Source organism: Pavona decussata, unplaced genomic scaffold, assembly GCF_977016875.1.
Source record: "Pavona decussata unplaced genomic scaffold, jaPavDecu1.1 SCAFFOLD_19, whole genome shotgun sequence".
NCBI lineage: Eukaryota > Metazoa > Cnidaria > Anthozoa > Scleractinia > Agariciidae > Pavona > Pavona decussata.
This window is the reverse complement of record NW_028145442.1, coordinates 2,698,919-2,716,198: the sequence shown is the minus strand read 5'-3', so window position 1 is coordinate 2,716,198 and position 17,280 is coordinate 2,698,919. Positions and strand designations below refer to the sequence as shown.

The 17,280-nt window shown below is 38.7% G+C and overlaps 1 protein-coding gene and 1 pseudogene across 1 annotated transcript; one reads left to right on the top strand and one right to left on the bottom strand.

Annotated features, from left to right (window-relative positions):
* Nucleotides 1-560: 560 nt before the first annotated feature.
* On the bottom strand, nt 561-1,514 carry LOC146487059 (melanocyte-stimulating hormone receptor-like). Its single transcript, XM_085089544.1, has one exon. The coding sequence runs from the start codon at nt 1,512-1,514 to the stop codon at nt 561-563; it is 954 nt and encodes a 317-aa protein (XP_084945670.1).
* Nucleotides 1,515-3,742: 2,228 nt separating this feature from the next.
* On the top strand, nt 3,743-4,537 carry LOC146487058 (uncharacterized; annotated as a pseudogene).
* The last annotated feature ends 12,743 nt before the right edge of the window (nt 4,538-17,280 follow it).

The window sequence follows — 17,280 nt, the reverse complement described above, 5'->3', positions numbered from 1 at the left end:
TAGAGAGAGAGAACGTGTAGCTACGTTTCATGTATCAGAAATAAATGAAAAGACGCAGATATCAGCTTTGACGGACACTTTCGAATCTTTCAATCGAAACTCCACGCCTTACTTGCCGAATTACCGAGGACCCACTATAGACAGAGGGCTTTGTCATTAAATATATGAATTCGTGCTCAGACCTAAAATTGACAAAAACTCATGTCAATTTGTAACCTTTATTTTACACTGCCTTCGTACGACACTAAGTAAATTTTACGGACTGCCACGAATTCAGTTCTATTGTTAGTTGTCCTGTATGTTGCACGCATCAACATTTTCCATCAAAAGTTTCATGTCTTATTGTATATACACCATCGTACCCTCCGGCTATAGTCGACAGAGAAACTTGTCATCATATGGCCTCAAACCGATCAAAACGATGTCAAATTTTTACATTTATTTTACACCGCCAAGGTTTTTTACTGTAACATAAATAGTACACCACTCGATTGTACTGAATGCCATGGATTCAGTTCTATTGGAGTTGTCCCGTATGTTGCACGCATCAACATTTCGGCTTAGTGGCCCGCAGGATGCACGTTTTGGGCTGCCGAAAATTTGCTGAACACGAACCTTCTCATTTCTCGTTGTCTCCAGCAGTAAATCAATGGATTAAGAAGCGAATTCAACACACCACAGGTGCGAATCGTCTGCGCAAACACATGGTAGAAACTTGACAGGCGGAATTGTATCCAATATCCGGACACCCAGGCTATGGTAGAAATCAAAAGGTGGACCACCACGGGCATGAAGCACATCACAACAGATCCGACAACGTACACAGTCGTCTTGAGGACTTTGCTTTCTTTAGCGAATCTTTCCACCTCTTCTTGCGGTAGCTGATGGGCTTTGATCATCTTTACGTGCCGACGTGTTTCGCGATACAGCATTATATAAGAAAACGCAATAAAAATTACGCACGAAATCAAAGCAAAACCTGTGATTATGTTTGAAAAAAACGCTTCACCTTTTGTAAATCTTAATCCCAAGGTGGAAAGAGCAATGATCCAAAATGCTGTCACTGCCATCATAATATTTTTGTTTGTGACAATATCAGCGTAGTGCATAGTAAACTTAATCGCTACAACCCTTTCGAAAGTTACTAACGTTAGGTGAAGTGACGAAGAAACAAACGTCGCGCGTAAAGAACTATTCAGGAAACGAATAACCGTGGCTTGGCTGTCTAAACCAAGTAATTTCAGTATCATCCAGAGGATGAATGCTGGTTGCACTATCAGACCAGTTGCAGCATCAGTAACCGCTAGGCAGGCCAGCAAGATGTTGGTTTTGCTTTGGAGTCTTGGTCTGCTTTTCACTGCCATTATCACCAACAAGTTTAGCACAACCGTGAAGGGACAGGTGATGCTGTTAACGATGATGTTCAAGGTAAAACTAATCCAAACTGGGTTAGTTAGTTGCGTTCCTTCGCCCGTTGAAGTGTTGGAAAAATTTGAGCCTGAGAAATTGGTCATGTTGAGATGAAAATGTAGCGAAGAGAGTTGTTTGCGAGTATGTTTTTTGGGGTGTTGTCCGGCCACATAAATGTGCCGATTTTCCACTTAACTCATTCTGCGTTTTTGTTGGTTAGCACCAATGATTGACTCAAGTGCCTTTTAAGAATGTTGCGGCTCTTGATATCCGTAAGTGTTTAGCCCAAAACCGACATGCAGAAATTATGTTACATTTCACGGTAGAGAAGCAAAAGTTTTCCCGACTCTGGTGGTTCCATGCTTGACTGCGGAGTCTCGGAGAACATTTATTCATTTTTCAAAACAAAATTAAAATGAAAGCATAAATATTCATAGGGGTAAACTAACTTTGTGTCGCCTTTCACTGTTAGAGCCAATAAACAAATGTTTTCCAGTAATGTTTTCCCATGTTTTAATTGTTTTGCAAGGTAATTAATGCACATCCTCCTTTGCTGACCACCAATTCAATGAAGATTTATTAATTTTTCCTTTGATGTAGAATATTACTAGCTGTTTTCTTTATGTCTTGTTGGAGGAAAAGCAACGCCCCTTAAGCTCTTTCGCTATTAAAAAGTCTTAATTAAAAGCTTTTGCGGCAGCAGAAGGCTATAATATTATAATGGTACACTTTGGTTAATAAGGGTTGTTCTACAGGACGGAAACCATTAAACTATTAACTTACAAGTGTCTATTGCTAAGGACGGACAAGATGGCGATGACTTGCAGTGAAGAGTCGGATCAGCTTTTTCACGTTCGGTTTGAGGTTCGCATCTTGCAAATTCACTTCATGTCGTTCCCTTGGCAATCAGTTAAAAACGATTAATTTGTGAGCGAGGTACTAAGATGTGAATTAAGAAAATCTGAGAAAAAAAAAGCAACAAAAATATTCATCAAAGTCTCCCTTTTAAAAGAACGCGAAAATCAGTAATTCGTAAAAGTCGTTGGAGCTTTTCAAAGGTGTTCCTTTCTTACTTGTTCTTATACAATACAATACTTCATTTGCCATCTCTAGTAAATATTTACAATAATTAAAGATGTTTGGATAGAGTTTTTGAGGGGCCATAGTTCATTTTTTTCAACTACGCCTTTAGGCAATCCTCTCTGCCGATTCTGATCCATTTGAAATTTGTATCAATTATTTCTCTTGGATTGAAGTGAGTCGTGATTGTTTTTTTTATCACATCCATATTGCCATGGCGACGATAAACAAGGGCACTTACAAAGCAATAGTGGGATAGTTTCCGTGTTCAAAAACAGTCATCATTGGCCTTCCGCTAAGGAAAAAGCGTTTTGAATTTTCAAAGTGATGCTTCAAATAGATAACTTTATCTTTTTACATGTAAAGCATGGGAACAACCAAACGTTAACCGAACTTAAAATTTGATAAACAGAGAGCGGCATACTAAATGAAGTCCTTTAAGCCCATCACTAAGAAAGCACCTCTTGAGAAGTGTTTTTATTGCATGGGCCGGCGAAAGAGCTCTCAGGGCGTTGCTTTTTCTCCAACACGACAAAAAGAGAACTATTAATAATATTTTACATTACAAGATGAATTCAGACCTTTCCTTTAAATTCGGGAGATCAATATTCATCAATTACCTCGCACAGACAATAGACCATTTCCGAGTTGCTGTGAACCTCACTATGAAAGCGAGGCTAAGCGCAAAACTTTTCATATGAAAATTAGTTTTCTTTGCATTTGAATGAAAACTACTTTTCACAACAAAAACTTTGCACTTAGCCTCGCTTTCATAATGAGGTTCAAAGCAACTCGGAAATGGTGTATTGAAACATGGGAAAACATTATTGGAAATCATTTGTTTAATGATCGTATATCAAAAGCGATACAAAGTCAGTTTCCCCAGTCGATATTTATGGTTACATTTGCGTTTTTGTCCTGAACAATGACAAAACTTGTCCCGGACGTCTACTAAGATCTTGAACCATAAGAGTCGCGAAACTCCTTTTCGTTACCGTCATGTGCAACATTTCTGCAAGGAAGATCTGAGCAAAACACTGATGGATAGAAATATCACCACATCAATCAAATAACATTGAAACATAAAGAGAGCATTTTTAAAAAGCACTTGAGTGAAAATTTCTAATTGCACCATTGGTGCCCCCGCTAACCAACAAAACACAGAAAACAGCAGTTAAGTGGAAAACATCTGCACCTTTATGTGGCCGGACAACACCTAAAACAGCTCTCTCTACAGCGTTTTCATCTCAACATGACAAATTTCTCCCGTTCAAATTTTGCCAACACTTCCGCGGCAGAAGAAACGCAACTAACTAACCCAGTTTGGATCAGTTTTATTTTGAACGTCATCGTTAACAGCATCACTTGTCCCTTCACAGTTCTGCTCAACTTGTTGGTGATAATGGCAGTGAAAAGCAGACCAGGACTCCAAAGCAAAGCCAACATCCTGCTGGCCTGTCTAGCGGTTACTGACGCTGCAACTGGTCTGATAATGCAACCAGCATTCATCCTCTGCGCTACTCACCTAACGTTAGTAACTTTCGAGAGGGTTGTAGCGATCATGTTTGCTATGCACTACCATGATACTGTCACAAACAAAAATATTATGATGACAGTGACAGCATTTTGGGTCATAGCTTTTTCGTCCGAGGTGTGGAAACTTGCAACGGACCTAAACATTACTTTCAAAGATAGTAGCAAGTTTTACTTTGATTTTGTGTATCGTTTTCTGAATTCATCGTGTTTTCTTATATAATTAATGTTGTATCGCGAGACATTTCGCCACGAAAAGATGGTAAAAGCCCAACAGCTACCGTAAGAATAGATGGAAAGATTCTCTAAAGAAAACAAAGCCCTCAAGACGACTGTGTACGTTGTCGGAGCTGTTGTGATGTGCTTCATGCCTGTGGTGGTCCACCTTTTGATTTGTACCATAGTGAAGGTGTCCGGACATTGGATACAATTCCAGCTGTCAAGCTTCTACCATGTAACTCCATGTGTTTGCGCGGACGATTCGTACTTGTGGTGTGTTGAATTCGTTTCTTAATCCATTGATTTACTGCTGGAGACAACGAGAAGGTTCGTTTTCAGCAAATTTTCGGCAGCCCAAAACGTGCGTCCTGCTGGCTACTAAGTCGAAATGTTGATGCGCGCAACATACAGGACAACTCGAATAGAACTGAATCCATGGCATTCAGTACAATCGAGTGGTGGACTATTTATGTTGCAGTAACGAACGAAGGCAATGTAAAATAAATATTAAAATTCTAAATTAGTTTGATCGGTTTGAGGTCACATTACGAGCCATATAAGAAACGGAGAAAATAAAGTACAAAGCTTACTTCCAGTCTAAAAGAAAATTCCTTAGTTCCAATGGCACATGTACAGTCAATGGCAAACATGGGCAAAAGGGATAGGGTAAAAAATGACATTTCTATTGCTTTTAAAGCAAGTGAGATAATAAGGCCGTTCAACAGCTTTTATGGTTCTAAAACTTTCACACATTTTCTTTCCTTGGACCATTTCTCCAACCTGGAAAAAAGCCAATTCCAATGCCATGGTGATATTTTTTTTTTTGGTCACAAATTTGCTGAGTTTAAATATATCAAAGTACTTTGGTCACGCGTTGATTGGGTTTCAAAGGGGAGGTATCAGGCAAATTTGATGTCATTTCAAAACCCAGAAATGTTTGTCTGTAAACAGAAACATAAAATAATTGTCTAGCTTTGTTATAAATTATCACCCTAGTGCAATAAAACTGTCGATTAGAGCCTCTGGCTAGAGACAGGGTAGGCCGGTATGGATTGAAACTTGAAAAATGTTGAGCTAAAGTTTTTCAAGTTCTTGCATTTTTGTTTTAAAAATGCGCTAGAACAGATCACGAGTTGTTCTTTTCAAGAATTGAGTTGATCTCTTTCCTGTCTTGTTCTAAAAAAATTTTTAGCTGTGTGACGGTCTTATCTCACCATTTGTAACCAAACAGGTCAAAAACCCCATGAGACTTTCCCTTTAATTACCATGGAAACGATCTCACGTGATTTTTCCAAAGCATGATCGACTCAGTTACTTTTTACTCGTTGTATCTAACACCCAGGAAAATAAATTGAAAAAGTCGACCCGACTTTTTTCAAGTTGCAATTCATCTCCTTATTTTCACTCGCAGCTAAAGTCTCGCTCTTGCGTTCGACGAAGGAAGCACGCGAGTCTAATTATGTCGGTAAGAAATCGAACCATGGCCTCCTCTGTAATAGGTGAGCGGGCGGGCACCAGATTATTCCCCCCTACCCCCCCCCCCCCCCCCTCAGGATTCTTTTGTTTTTTGCAGGGGGCTATATACTGACCTCGGTTTGACGAAGGCTCTTCGCCTTGCTTTTATGCAGTCATAATTATAATAACTCAAGCAAGGTGCCTCGCTTGCTGATGAAGTAGAACACAGAGCAATAGCATAAAAAAGGATACCCTCCAGGAATAACAAGCCGCGGTCTGTCTTAGAAATGTGTTCCCTGCGTCACAAAATTAGCAAACACAATAACTTGTCTGAGTTGGTTTCCTGAAGGTTATCCCTGAATAGTGCAATAATGCAAAAAAAAAAAAAAAAAAGAAAAGAAGAAGACTCATTTAACGGTTAGGGAAATATATTTTTTCCAATATTTGGTAAGGCACGGCCTTTCGGGTTTTCAAAAGTTCAAGTACCCGGGGCTTGGCCGGCGCATAATCGATCAGATCAAGTTCTTCGCGAGGGACACTTTTGTAATGAAGCGATATCAATACAACTCAGTGCTGCGCCGTTAAAAACTGACATACCATCAAAGTTGATAAAAATGATAAAATGACGAATCTAAGAGTGCCTTAGATTTGCCAAAACTAGCCGGCCTAGCCAGCCAGTCTGCAAATCGAATCCGTCATTTTAAAGTGCCTATGAAGCGAAAATTGCTTTTGTGTAGTTATAAAATTTGCACTTTAACATGAAAGATTCCGAAGTTTTAGAGTACTGGGGTAAAAATTGTAGATTTTACAAACGCTCAAAGTTGGGCTATTTTACTGGTCAGAGGACTGGGTCGAGTTTTATGCTGAATTCCAAGTTGTGACGTTACGTTAGTGCCAAAAGTTTGTTTACTTTTATTCCGTTCTTGCCGCCGAAAAGGATTGTAGAAAGAGAAAAGCATGTCTAGCGATTCTGTGAACGATCGATTCTGGCTCTCTTTGTTACGGACGCCAGCATCGCAATATCACCCTCTCTGTCGCTTATCTTTCTTCTCTTCCGCCATGATGAATTGCAATTCTTGGCACCAAAGTGACGTCAGCGGTTATTGTTACCTGGCATTTTGACCGCGCGATTCGAATACCATTTAAGAAGACAAAATAGCCCAACTTTGAGCGCTCACAAAATCGGCAATTTTTACCCCAGCAATCTCAAACTTTGAAATCCCGTGTTTGAAAGGGTAAATTTTGTAACTACCTAAAGACAATTTTCGCTTCATAGGCACTTTAAAGGGATGGTGCTGCAAAATCTTGAAAAATAATCACTCCGAACTGATATACGCGCTATTTTGAAGACAATCCAAGGGCTAGCCGTAAACCGGCCTTGTCCTTCAAATTGGTACATTCCGTTTACGAACTGACCGTTCTGGCCGCCAGTTCTGACAAATGCAAAGCGTCCTAACGCACAAAATGAATAGCAGTTTTCATGGGCTGTATTCTGGGTAAGAGGACAATAATGTAGAGATAATTTAATCGTCGCGTATTGCGGGTCGCGCGGGTAAATTTTCGCAAGTCCGAAAAATTGAAACGGAAAAAGAAAAATTAAGTCACTCGTGGGATATTTCACGGTATACCATTCGAAAGCATTGTATAACTAGTATAAACACAACTCCAGCTCAACGAACAACTGGTATACATGCTGTACATGTGACTTTTCATGCTGGTAAACGTGAGACGAGCGTACGCGCACCATCTGAATGTTAGCAGACATTCGCAAAATCGATTTTTTGTTTTGATTATGCTGTCTCGCTTTGTAGCCTTCCGCTAACACTAAAGCATTTTAATTGGACTTTTCGGAACGATACGCAAAATTTATAACTTAACCCAGCTCAAGCAGCAGGAAGAGGAAAATATCAGACTCGAACAGTACACGAGAAGAGAAAATCTTCGCTTCAACAACATATCGGAAATAGAGGATGAGGACTGTAAATCAGTTATTCAAGATATAATTCAGCAAATGGGGATTGACTCATCTACAATTCGATACCATGCTGTGCATAGAGTTGGAAGAAACTTGGAAGGAAGACACAGACCAATTATAGTACGTTTTGTAAGTCGTGAAGACAGAGAGCTTGTATGGTCCAAACGAGGTAAGATTAAACAATTACATCAGTTCAAAGAGGCCTACATAACGGAGGATTACGCCCGGGCGATCCAAAAAGAGAGACAAATCTTAATTAAAGCTATGATGATGGCCCGAAATGATGGAATGGATAACGTAAAGGTAGTAGGCAGATTTCTGGTGGTGAACGGAGAGAGATTTGATTGCAAATCGATCCCGGACAATTTAATGTGACTTTAGCTTTAGTTTTAGTAAAAATGTCTTGAAGGTTTTCAGTCGTCAAACATATTTGATGAGTACGGTAACACAAATGGTGCTCGGGAGGTTTTATCTGAATATTTATCCTTTAGACTGCCTCCGAAGTCTCAAATTTAGTTCTATATTATGTCGTACAAAACTCTACAGATTTACTTGATCTTTTTGTGCATATTAATTTCCCAGTTGTATGAGAAAAAATCCCTTTGTGGATGTTTTGAACACCTACAAAACCTCAAGGGAAAACGGCCCACTAATGGAATATTTTAATTGTAATGTTAGTATGTTGTGCTTGTGTTCTTCTGCGTGCATATTTAAATCTTTGTTTGCTTCGTGTGTATTAATTCCAACCTTCCCTAGCTACCTTTTTCCGCTCCGTGGCTGCGCGATTTGCAATGGGCAATATAAACTCAATTACAAATGAGTCTCAGTATCAGTTGTCTTAATGTGAGAGGACTAGGTGACAATTTGAAAAGAAGAGAGCTCTTCAACTGGCTTAGAATGCAAAAACACTCAATCTACATGCTGCAAGAAGTTCATTGCTCTGAAGGCACAAATTCCATGTGGACCGCAAAATGGGGATATAGGACAATTTTTAGTGGGCAAGATAGCAGTAAGTGTGGGGTTGCCATTTTGTTTAACAACACCTTTGGCTTTGAAATCCGAAAATTTTTTTCTGACCCAAATGGTAGATTTATTATTTGCGACATTGAAACAGAACAGAAATGTGTTACTTTGGCCACATTGTACGCGCCTAATGTTGATGACCCAAGTTTTTTTGAGCTTTTCTTTGATCATTTACACGACTTTGAGTGTGACGAAATCATTATAGGTGGAGATTTTAATCTTGTTTTGAACATAGAAATGGACAAGAAAGGCGGACTTGCTAGGACACACCTTAAGTCCCAAGAGACTGTTAAAGACCGCGCTGCCCAATTTGACTTAGTAGACGCGTGGAGAACAATAAACCCGGATAGCCGCAAATACACTTGGCGTCGGAGAAAACCTGAAATCTTATGCCGCCTAGATTTTTTCCTCGTAAGCCAGTGTCTTATGTGTAGTGTTACGAGCGCAAATATCTCAGCTGGTTATAAAACAGATCACTCTCTTATTGACATTAAAATAGCCCTTCACTCGAACCTTAGAGGTCCAGGTTACTGGAAGCTTAACACCTCTTTTTTAACAGACATCGATTATGTTACTCAGATCAGAAATGTTATTAAGAAAACCCATGAAGAATATCAAGATGATGATACCGTAAGCAAAGGCTTGCTGTGGGAGATGATGAAACTTAAGATAAGAGAGCAGTCAATAAAGTACGCGACGGCTAAAAAAGAAAAAATGTCTAAACGTGAAGGAGAACTTGAGAAAGAAATTAATTTTTCGCAAAATTTTATAGAATCTAATGAAATAAACCCAAACGAAAAAACAGAGATCTCTGGCACTCTCGAGGCCAGGAAACGGGAACTGGAAAAGATTATTGAGTATCGCACCAATGGTCAATCTTAAGAGCTAGATGCAGATGGTATAACGAGGGGGAAAAAAATACGAAGTATTTCCTAAACTTGGAAAAACGACATTTTAAGCAAAGCGCCATCACCCAGCTAAAAGTAGACGATGAGAACTTCGTTACATCTGATAAAGAAATTTTAAATCAATGTGAAGCCTTTTACAGAAACCTTTATAGTTCAAAGATTGACTCCCCTAATGAAAAGTATGATCATATCTTCTTTGAGGCATCTACAAAGAAGCTAAATCAACTAGACCAGGACAGCTGTGAGGGTCTTTTGACGAAAACGGAATGCCTAAAGGCATTAAAAGAAATGGATTCCAATAAAACACCGGGCTCAGACGGGTTACCTGCTGAATTTTATAAAATGTTTTGGAATGATATTGCCGACTTTCTTCTTGGCTCAATCAATTATGCTTATCAAACAGGGCAGTTATCCGTATCCCAGAAGCGGGGGATCATTAAACTTATTCCGAAAAAAGATACGGAGCCGTACCTTGTTAAAAACTGGCGTCCAGTATCTCTGCTAAATTGTGACTACAAAATAGCCACTAAAGCTGTCGCTAATCGCCTCAAACTAGTTCTTCCTAAACTTATTGATAACGATCAGACCGGCTTCCTAAAAGGTAGATTTATCGGAGAGAACATTAGACTTATTGATAGTGTCATCAACTTTACAGCTGCAAAAAAGATTCCCGGGCTTCTAGTTTTCCTTGATTTTGAGAAAGCCTTTGATACAATTGAGTGGCCTTTTATACATAAGACCTTTGACCACTTTAATTTTGGCTCATCCACTCTAAGATGGATTAAGCTCTTTTACCATGACATAGAAAGCTGTATCTTGAACAATGGCTGGTCTAGTAATCTTTTCAAGCTAGAAAGAGGGGTTCGGCAAGCCTGCCCGCTGTCACCTTACTTGTTCATTCTAGGCGCAGAAGTTCTTGCTGACGCAATAAGGAAACACAATAATATTAAAGGCATATTAGTTGATGGACAGGAAATTAAAATCAGTCTATATGCAGACGATACAACTCTTATTTTAGATGGATCTAGGGCATCCTTCCAAAATTCACTGCAGATTTTAGAGTTTTTTAGAGCGATATCCGGCCTCCAACTAAATTATAAAAAGGCAGAAGTGCTGTGGATTGGCGCAAATGCAGGAAGCGAAGAAAAACTGTGCCCCGAGCACGATTTAAGGTGGATGAGAGATAAAGTAAAAACTCTAGGGGTATGGCTCTCAACAGACCCAGAAATAATGTTGAAAGTTAACTACGAGGAAAAAATGACAAAACTTAAGGCAAGCTTGGGCTGCTGGGAATTGCGTAGATTAAGTCTGCTGGGAAAAATTACTGTATTAAAAAGCTTAATTGCCTCTCAACTCACGTATATTTTGTCACCTTTGCCAACAAACCAGTGTGCTATTGGTGAAGTCAACACCCTATTCTTTAAGTTTTTGTGGGATGGCAAAGGCGACAAGATTAAGCGTGATATAATGATAAGTGATTATGAAGATGGAGGTTTAAAGATGATTGATATAAGGCTCTTTACTCAAGCTTTGAAACTTAGTTGGGTGAAAAAATACCTTAACAAAGGAAATGAGGCAAAATGGAAGCTTTTCTTCAATGTACAATTAAGAGACTTAGGCGGAGACATTATTTTCAAAGGTAATCTCCACAAGAAGGATATATTAACTTACTTTAAGGTATCGGATGTTTTCTTGCAAGAAATTTTGCAAATTTGGTCAAATGTTACCTACGAAGATAACATTTGCTCAAAGAAACAGTTACTGTCACAGAGTCTCTGGCTAAATTCTCTTATTCGTGTTAATAATAAACCAATACACTATTTATTATAGTCTTCTCAAGGAATACAGAATATCGGTCATTTGATGGAAAATGAGACCAGACTTTTATCTTTCCCTGAATTCAAAGAACGTTTTCACATCAAGATACATTTTCTGTCTTTCTATGGAGTGATTTCAGCTGTAAAACATCTGGTTATAACCTTTAAAAATAACGCCTCTCAGGAAAGCATCAACTACGAAAGTTTTCTTGATAAGTTTCTAAAGGCCAAAACTACAAATAAGATAGTACACAGAAAACTTATAGAAAAGAAACGAAAGCAGCCCGTGAATAGCCAAACGAAATGGTCGGAAGACTGCATGATAGAAAAAAATGAACCTATTGACTGGAAGACTGCTTAAGGGCTGCCCTCTAAATGTACGAAAATCTCAAAACTTCGCGTTTTCCAATTTAAACTGCTACACAGGAGACTTGCCACTAATGATTTCTTAAAAAAAATAAAGCTAAGGGATAACGATCTTTGCAATTTCTGCCAAATTGAAGAGGAAACTCTCATCCATCTTTTCTGGAACTGTACGGTAACGTCCGGTTTCTGGCATAATTTTAGGCAATGGCTGCTCAGAAACGAATCTTCTGTGCGTTCTCTTGAGCTAACCCCTTCCTTGGTCATAGGCTTAAAGACCCACCCACTTTTTTGCAAAACTTTTTACTTTTTATTCTTAGTCGCAAGACTCTATATCTGGACTTGTAGAATACAAATGACTCATCCTACAATTGACACGTTCCCCCTTTTCCTCTCACATTACAATCTTTAAAAGGTACTTGCTTCTTGTTTTTTTTCTTTCTTGTCTTTTGCAGAGTATGTGCCACGTGGGTGGAACGGTAGCTGGTGTGGATGCATGTTTAATTAGTATAATTATTTAATATCACGTATCTGTTATGAGAAAAAAATGTAAACATTATGCATTTACTTGACGTGATTGTTGTAACTGTAGTGTGATAGTAATAGTGTTACAACTGTACTGTAATGTAATTACAAATTAATTAATCTAAACAGTGTCGGGAATCTTGTCAGTATTGTAATGTAGTAATGTAGGTATTGTAAGTATTGTTTAGTGTAAGCATTGTAAGTATTGTAAGTAGTTATTTAGTATTGCAAAATAAAAAAAAAATTAAAAAAAACAAAAACAAAAACAAAAACAAAAAAACTTAGCCTCTTTAAAGCATGGAAACAGCCAAAATATAAAGCAAACGAAAATTTGAGAGTCAGAGAGCGGCAAAATAAAAGAAGACCTTTTAGCCAATCAGAAAGTTCCTCTTGTGAAGTGCTATTGGCCTTGTTTGTTCCTCGCTTCACCTGACGTTAGTAGGCTTGTAGCGATCAAGTTTACTAACAAAACGGTTGAGAGTGCATACACGTCCTCAGAGGGGTGGGGATGGGAATGAGAGGCCCAAGTCAAGTCAAGCCATCTTTATTTAAGCAGCGTACTTCTTTCAGATGAAGGCTGGTATCAACAGAGGTTCTTCGCAATTTTTTACTACTACAAAATAAGAAAAGCATATCTTAAATATGTACCATAAAAGTAAAAAGTAAAGAAAATACTTAAACGTCACATATGATTAAAAACAGTCTCGAAATTACTTAAACATGATATAAAAACTAGGAAATAAGTTACATGCCTTTTTCCCTATCAGAACCAAATTTATGATTTCATTTTTTTTTTTTTTGTTATTTCCCCCGCCTCTAATATTAATAATAAGCTTTATTCATCCATCTTAAAAATAAATATACAATGGATTTACATAATTGGATCTAAAGTTAAAAATCCACAATCATAAACAAAGGAGCCTTGCGGGCCGCGCCATAAAAGAGTTCGCATGTCTTTTGGTTCTTGACCTTGGCATTGCTACTGGTCCTGGTGTTGAATTCAGGCTATAGCTGTAGCTAATATTTGGCTTTGTAGTGAAAATTTGATTTGGGTGGTTTTTATTATTTACAATCCCCCTCCCCGTTTTTCCAGGTAAAAACTGCAAAATCGAAAGACTATTGCCGACCAGTGTGCACCGTTAAACCAAGATTTTTTTTTTTTTTTTTGTATTTTATTATTTTAACCTATTATAGACTTACAATACAACACTAACTGTAGAAACAACACTATTACAATTTCTAACACTATAGTATAGAGAAGAAAAATGCCTGATAGCAATATTCTAATTATAGTACAAATTACGAAATTTACATAAATGGTTTGCCTGACCGGGTGATTCATAGTTTGACGCAATGGTCGAACGTTTAGCCTTAAAAGCGGTTTGATTCAATGGTCAAATGGTTTGCCCGGCTCAATGGGTGATTCACAATTTGACCCAATGTAAAAGAAGATGTATACCGTTAAACACAACTCCAGCCCAACGAACAACTGGTCACGACATGTAACTTCTCATGTTGAACACGTGAGACGAACGCACGCGTACCATCTGAATGTTAGCAGATATCCGCAAAATCGATTTTTTTTTTTTTAAGACTGCTGTCTCGCTTTCTAGCTTTCCGCTAACACTAAAGCATTTAATTGGTCATTTCAAAACGATGCGCAATATTGATGACTTAGCTTCTTTAAAGCATGGAAACATCCAAAATATATAAAGCAAACGAAAATTTGAGAGTCAGCGAGCGGCATAATAAAAGAAGACCTTTTAGCCAATCAGAAAGCTCTTCTTGTGAAGTGCTATTAGGCAGGAAGCCTGTGCGAAAGAGCCGTAAGGGATGTGCCTTTTCCTCCAATGGGACAAAAAGAGAAGAATTAATAATATTTTACATCACAAAACAAATTGCCAACTTTTCATTGAACTGCAAATCAATCCGGAAGGATGTTTATTAACTATCGAGCCTGAACAATTGAAACATGGGGGAAAAAATACTGAAAAACACTAGTGTTTAGTGACTGTATGTCAAGGGCGAATCGAAGTCAGTTTACTCCGGTGAATACTTCTCGTTTAATTTTCGTTTTATTCTAAACGGTGACAGACTTCCACTCAACTCTTGATCCATCAGAGTCGCAAAAATACTCTTTCGCTACAGTCATGTAACATCTATGCACGGTATATAACACCACATTATGCAACATTGACAGATAACGAGAAAATTTTTAAATAGCACTTGAGTTAAAATGAATACTTTCTTTATTAGCACCCAATCAATCAACCACTTATTACATTTTACCACAAAACAAAACAAAACAAAAGAATAAAAAATACATGTTTACACAAAAGAAAGAAAGTGGCAAGGAAGCCTGAAAGGAAACCGTAAGGCTTATAACAGTTCTGTAGTTAAGTGGAAAACATTTGCACAATTGTGGCAGGACAACACCTTTAAAAAAGACTACGGCAGCATTAAGTCACAAAGAGCTCTGTCCACAGTGTTTTCATCTCAACATGACCAATTTCTCAGGCTCAAATTTTTCCAACACTTCAACGGGAGAAGAAATGCAACTAACTAGCCCAGTTTGGATTAGTTTTACCTTGAATATCATCGTTAACAGCGTCACTTGTCCCTTCACGGTTGTGCTAAACTTGTTGATGATAATGGCAGTGAAAAGCAGACCAAGACTCCAAAGCAATGCCAACATCTTGCTGGCCTGTCTAGCGGTTACTGATGCTGCAACTGGTCTGATAGTGCAACCAGCATTCATCCTCTGGATGATACTGAAATTACTTGGTTTAGACAACCAAACCAGGGCAGTTTCAGAGTTCATGAAGAGCAACTTGTTCCGTGCGATGCTTGTTTCTTCCTCGCTTCACCTGACGTTAGTAACGTTTGAGAGGCTTGTAGCGATCAAGTTTACTAATCACTACTATGGTATAGTCACAAGCAAAAACATTAAGGTGGCAATGACAACATTTTGGGTCATTGCTCTTTTGTCCATGGTGTTGAAAGTTGCACCAAACCTAGCAGTATTTTCTAACGCAGTAACAGGTTCTGTTTTGATTTTGTGCATCGTTTTCGTTTCGTTTTCCTACATTATGCTGTATCGCGAAACACGTCGCCACGTAAAGATGATCAAAGCCCATCAGCTACAGCAAGATGAGGTGGAAAGATTCGCTAAAGAAAGCAAAGCCCTCAAGACGACTGTGTACGTTGTCGGAGCTGTTGTGATCTGCTTCATACCCGCGGTTGTATTACTTTTGGTCGCAAGTTTAATGATGGTGTCCAACACCTGGGCGGACTCATGGCTGTCAAACATGCAAGATGTCTTTGTGCCGACGATTCGCTCTTGTGGTGTGTTGAATTCGTTTCTTAATCCATTGATTTACTGCTGGAGACAACGAGAAATCAGAAAATTCGTATTCAGCAGATTTTCGGCAGCCCAAAACGTGCATCCTGCTGACCAATAAGATGAAATGTTGATGCGTGCAACATACGGGATAACTTAAGGACAGTGCCTACCTAATTACTTTGAACGTAGGAGAACGCCATTCTAATCTGGTTGCTGGTCTTGGGATTACTGCTACCGTGTCTTACCAGCCAGGACAATTTGAGACTCTCGTCGGTTTTCAGGGGCTGACCTTTCACTTCAAGTAGACTTTATGGCTGGGAACATGCGGCTTCGCTTTCAGGCATGTTCTCTCGTGCAGTCTCGTTTCTGTGTACTGTGTGTGACTCGTGTCCTTGGATTCCGTTTAAGTTTTAAGTGATCGGTTTTTTGTAAATCCTTTTATGGGAATCTCATCGCTCCGAAATTCGGAATATGTTGCTGTAAACCTATTCGCCTTTGATAAAGAACAGACATGCTGTCGTGCTGAATCAGGCAAAACACGAACTAAACTCGAGGGAGTTTGTATATATAAAGCGGCCAGGCAGACTTAATGTTCGTGTCACAACTCAAGTTGAGAGGCTGTGTGTAACAGGGGCTTTTGAAGAATTTGGCTCCGTGGCTATGCGAGAGTTCCCCTACTACCTTCCGAGATCTTTTTACACCAAATCTTCTTCAAGGAACGTAGTGGTTATTTCAGATCTTGACTTATTCAGTTAAAGGGAGAACTCAAGAGCTTTTACTGAAGAACATTTGTCATATACGACTCACAGCCAATAGTATTTCGACAACTCGATTTCACTTGCGTAAAGTTAGGAAATGGAGGAAATTCTAAAGATGTTAGTTTTCGCGCCTTTACAAACTGAAGTTCATTTCTTATTCGAAAGAACCGCAGGTGTTAAATACCTATGTGTTTTACTTGACAGTTACAAAGGCTGCGATATTTTCTAAACTGAGTGAAATTTATTTTCACTGAAAAATGTCCCATAACATGCGTTTCTTTCACTCTCCGACGAACGACGACATAAACGGGATCATTTGTGCTGAACAATATCCTAATGGTAGTATTTTTATCTCTGTGAATTCATGAAGTTTCTATAATAGATTGTTATGCCCGTACACACGCATTTTGTTATCCGCCGGGTTGTCCGAGATCAGGGGCCCGTTTCTCGAAAGTCCCGGTAACTTACCGGGCCCGATAAGTATATTTTAAAACGTTTTTTCGCCGATTACACAGTGATTAGAGACATGGTACTTGGCCAATGTTTTCACAGAATTATAAGATTTTAAAATTTAGTATTCAAAGCTAACAAAAAATGACTTTTGTTATGAAACATTTTTCACCAAAGACACTTATCGGGCCCGGCAAGTTACTTGGACTTTCGAGAAACGGGCCCCAGGGTCGGGTGGTTCGAAAGCCGATTAACGCTTATCCACGATTAAAAGTTAACCGAGGTTTGCATCTCGCTCATTAAGGATGATTTTAAAGGCTCATTTTAAGCTAATGGTAAAGGAAAATCTAAGACAAAACTTCGGGACAAAAATCTTTTGGACAAATCTTTATCGATTACTAAATATACTAGAATCAAAGTT

Excerpts from the sequence above, each read along its gene's own strand:
- LOC146487059 (XM_085089544.1), bottom strand. The coding sequence starts at position 1,514 with ATGACCAATTTCTCAGGCTCAAATTTTTCCAACACTTCAACGGGCGAA.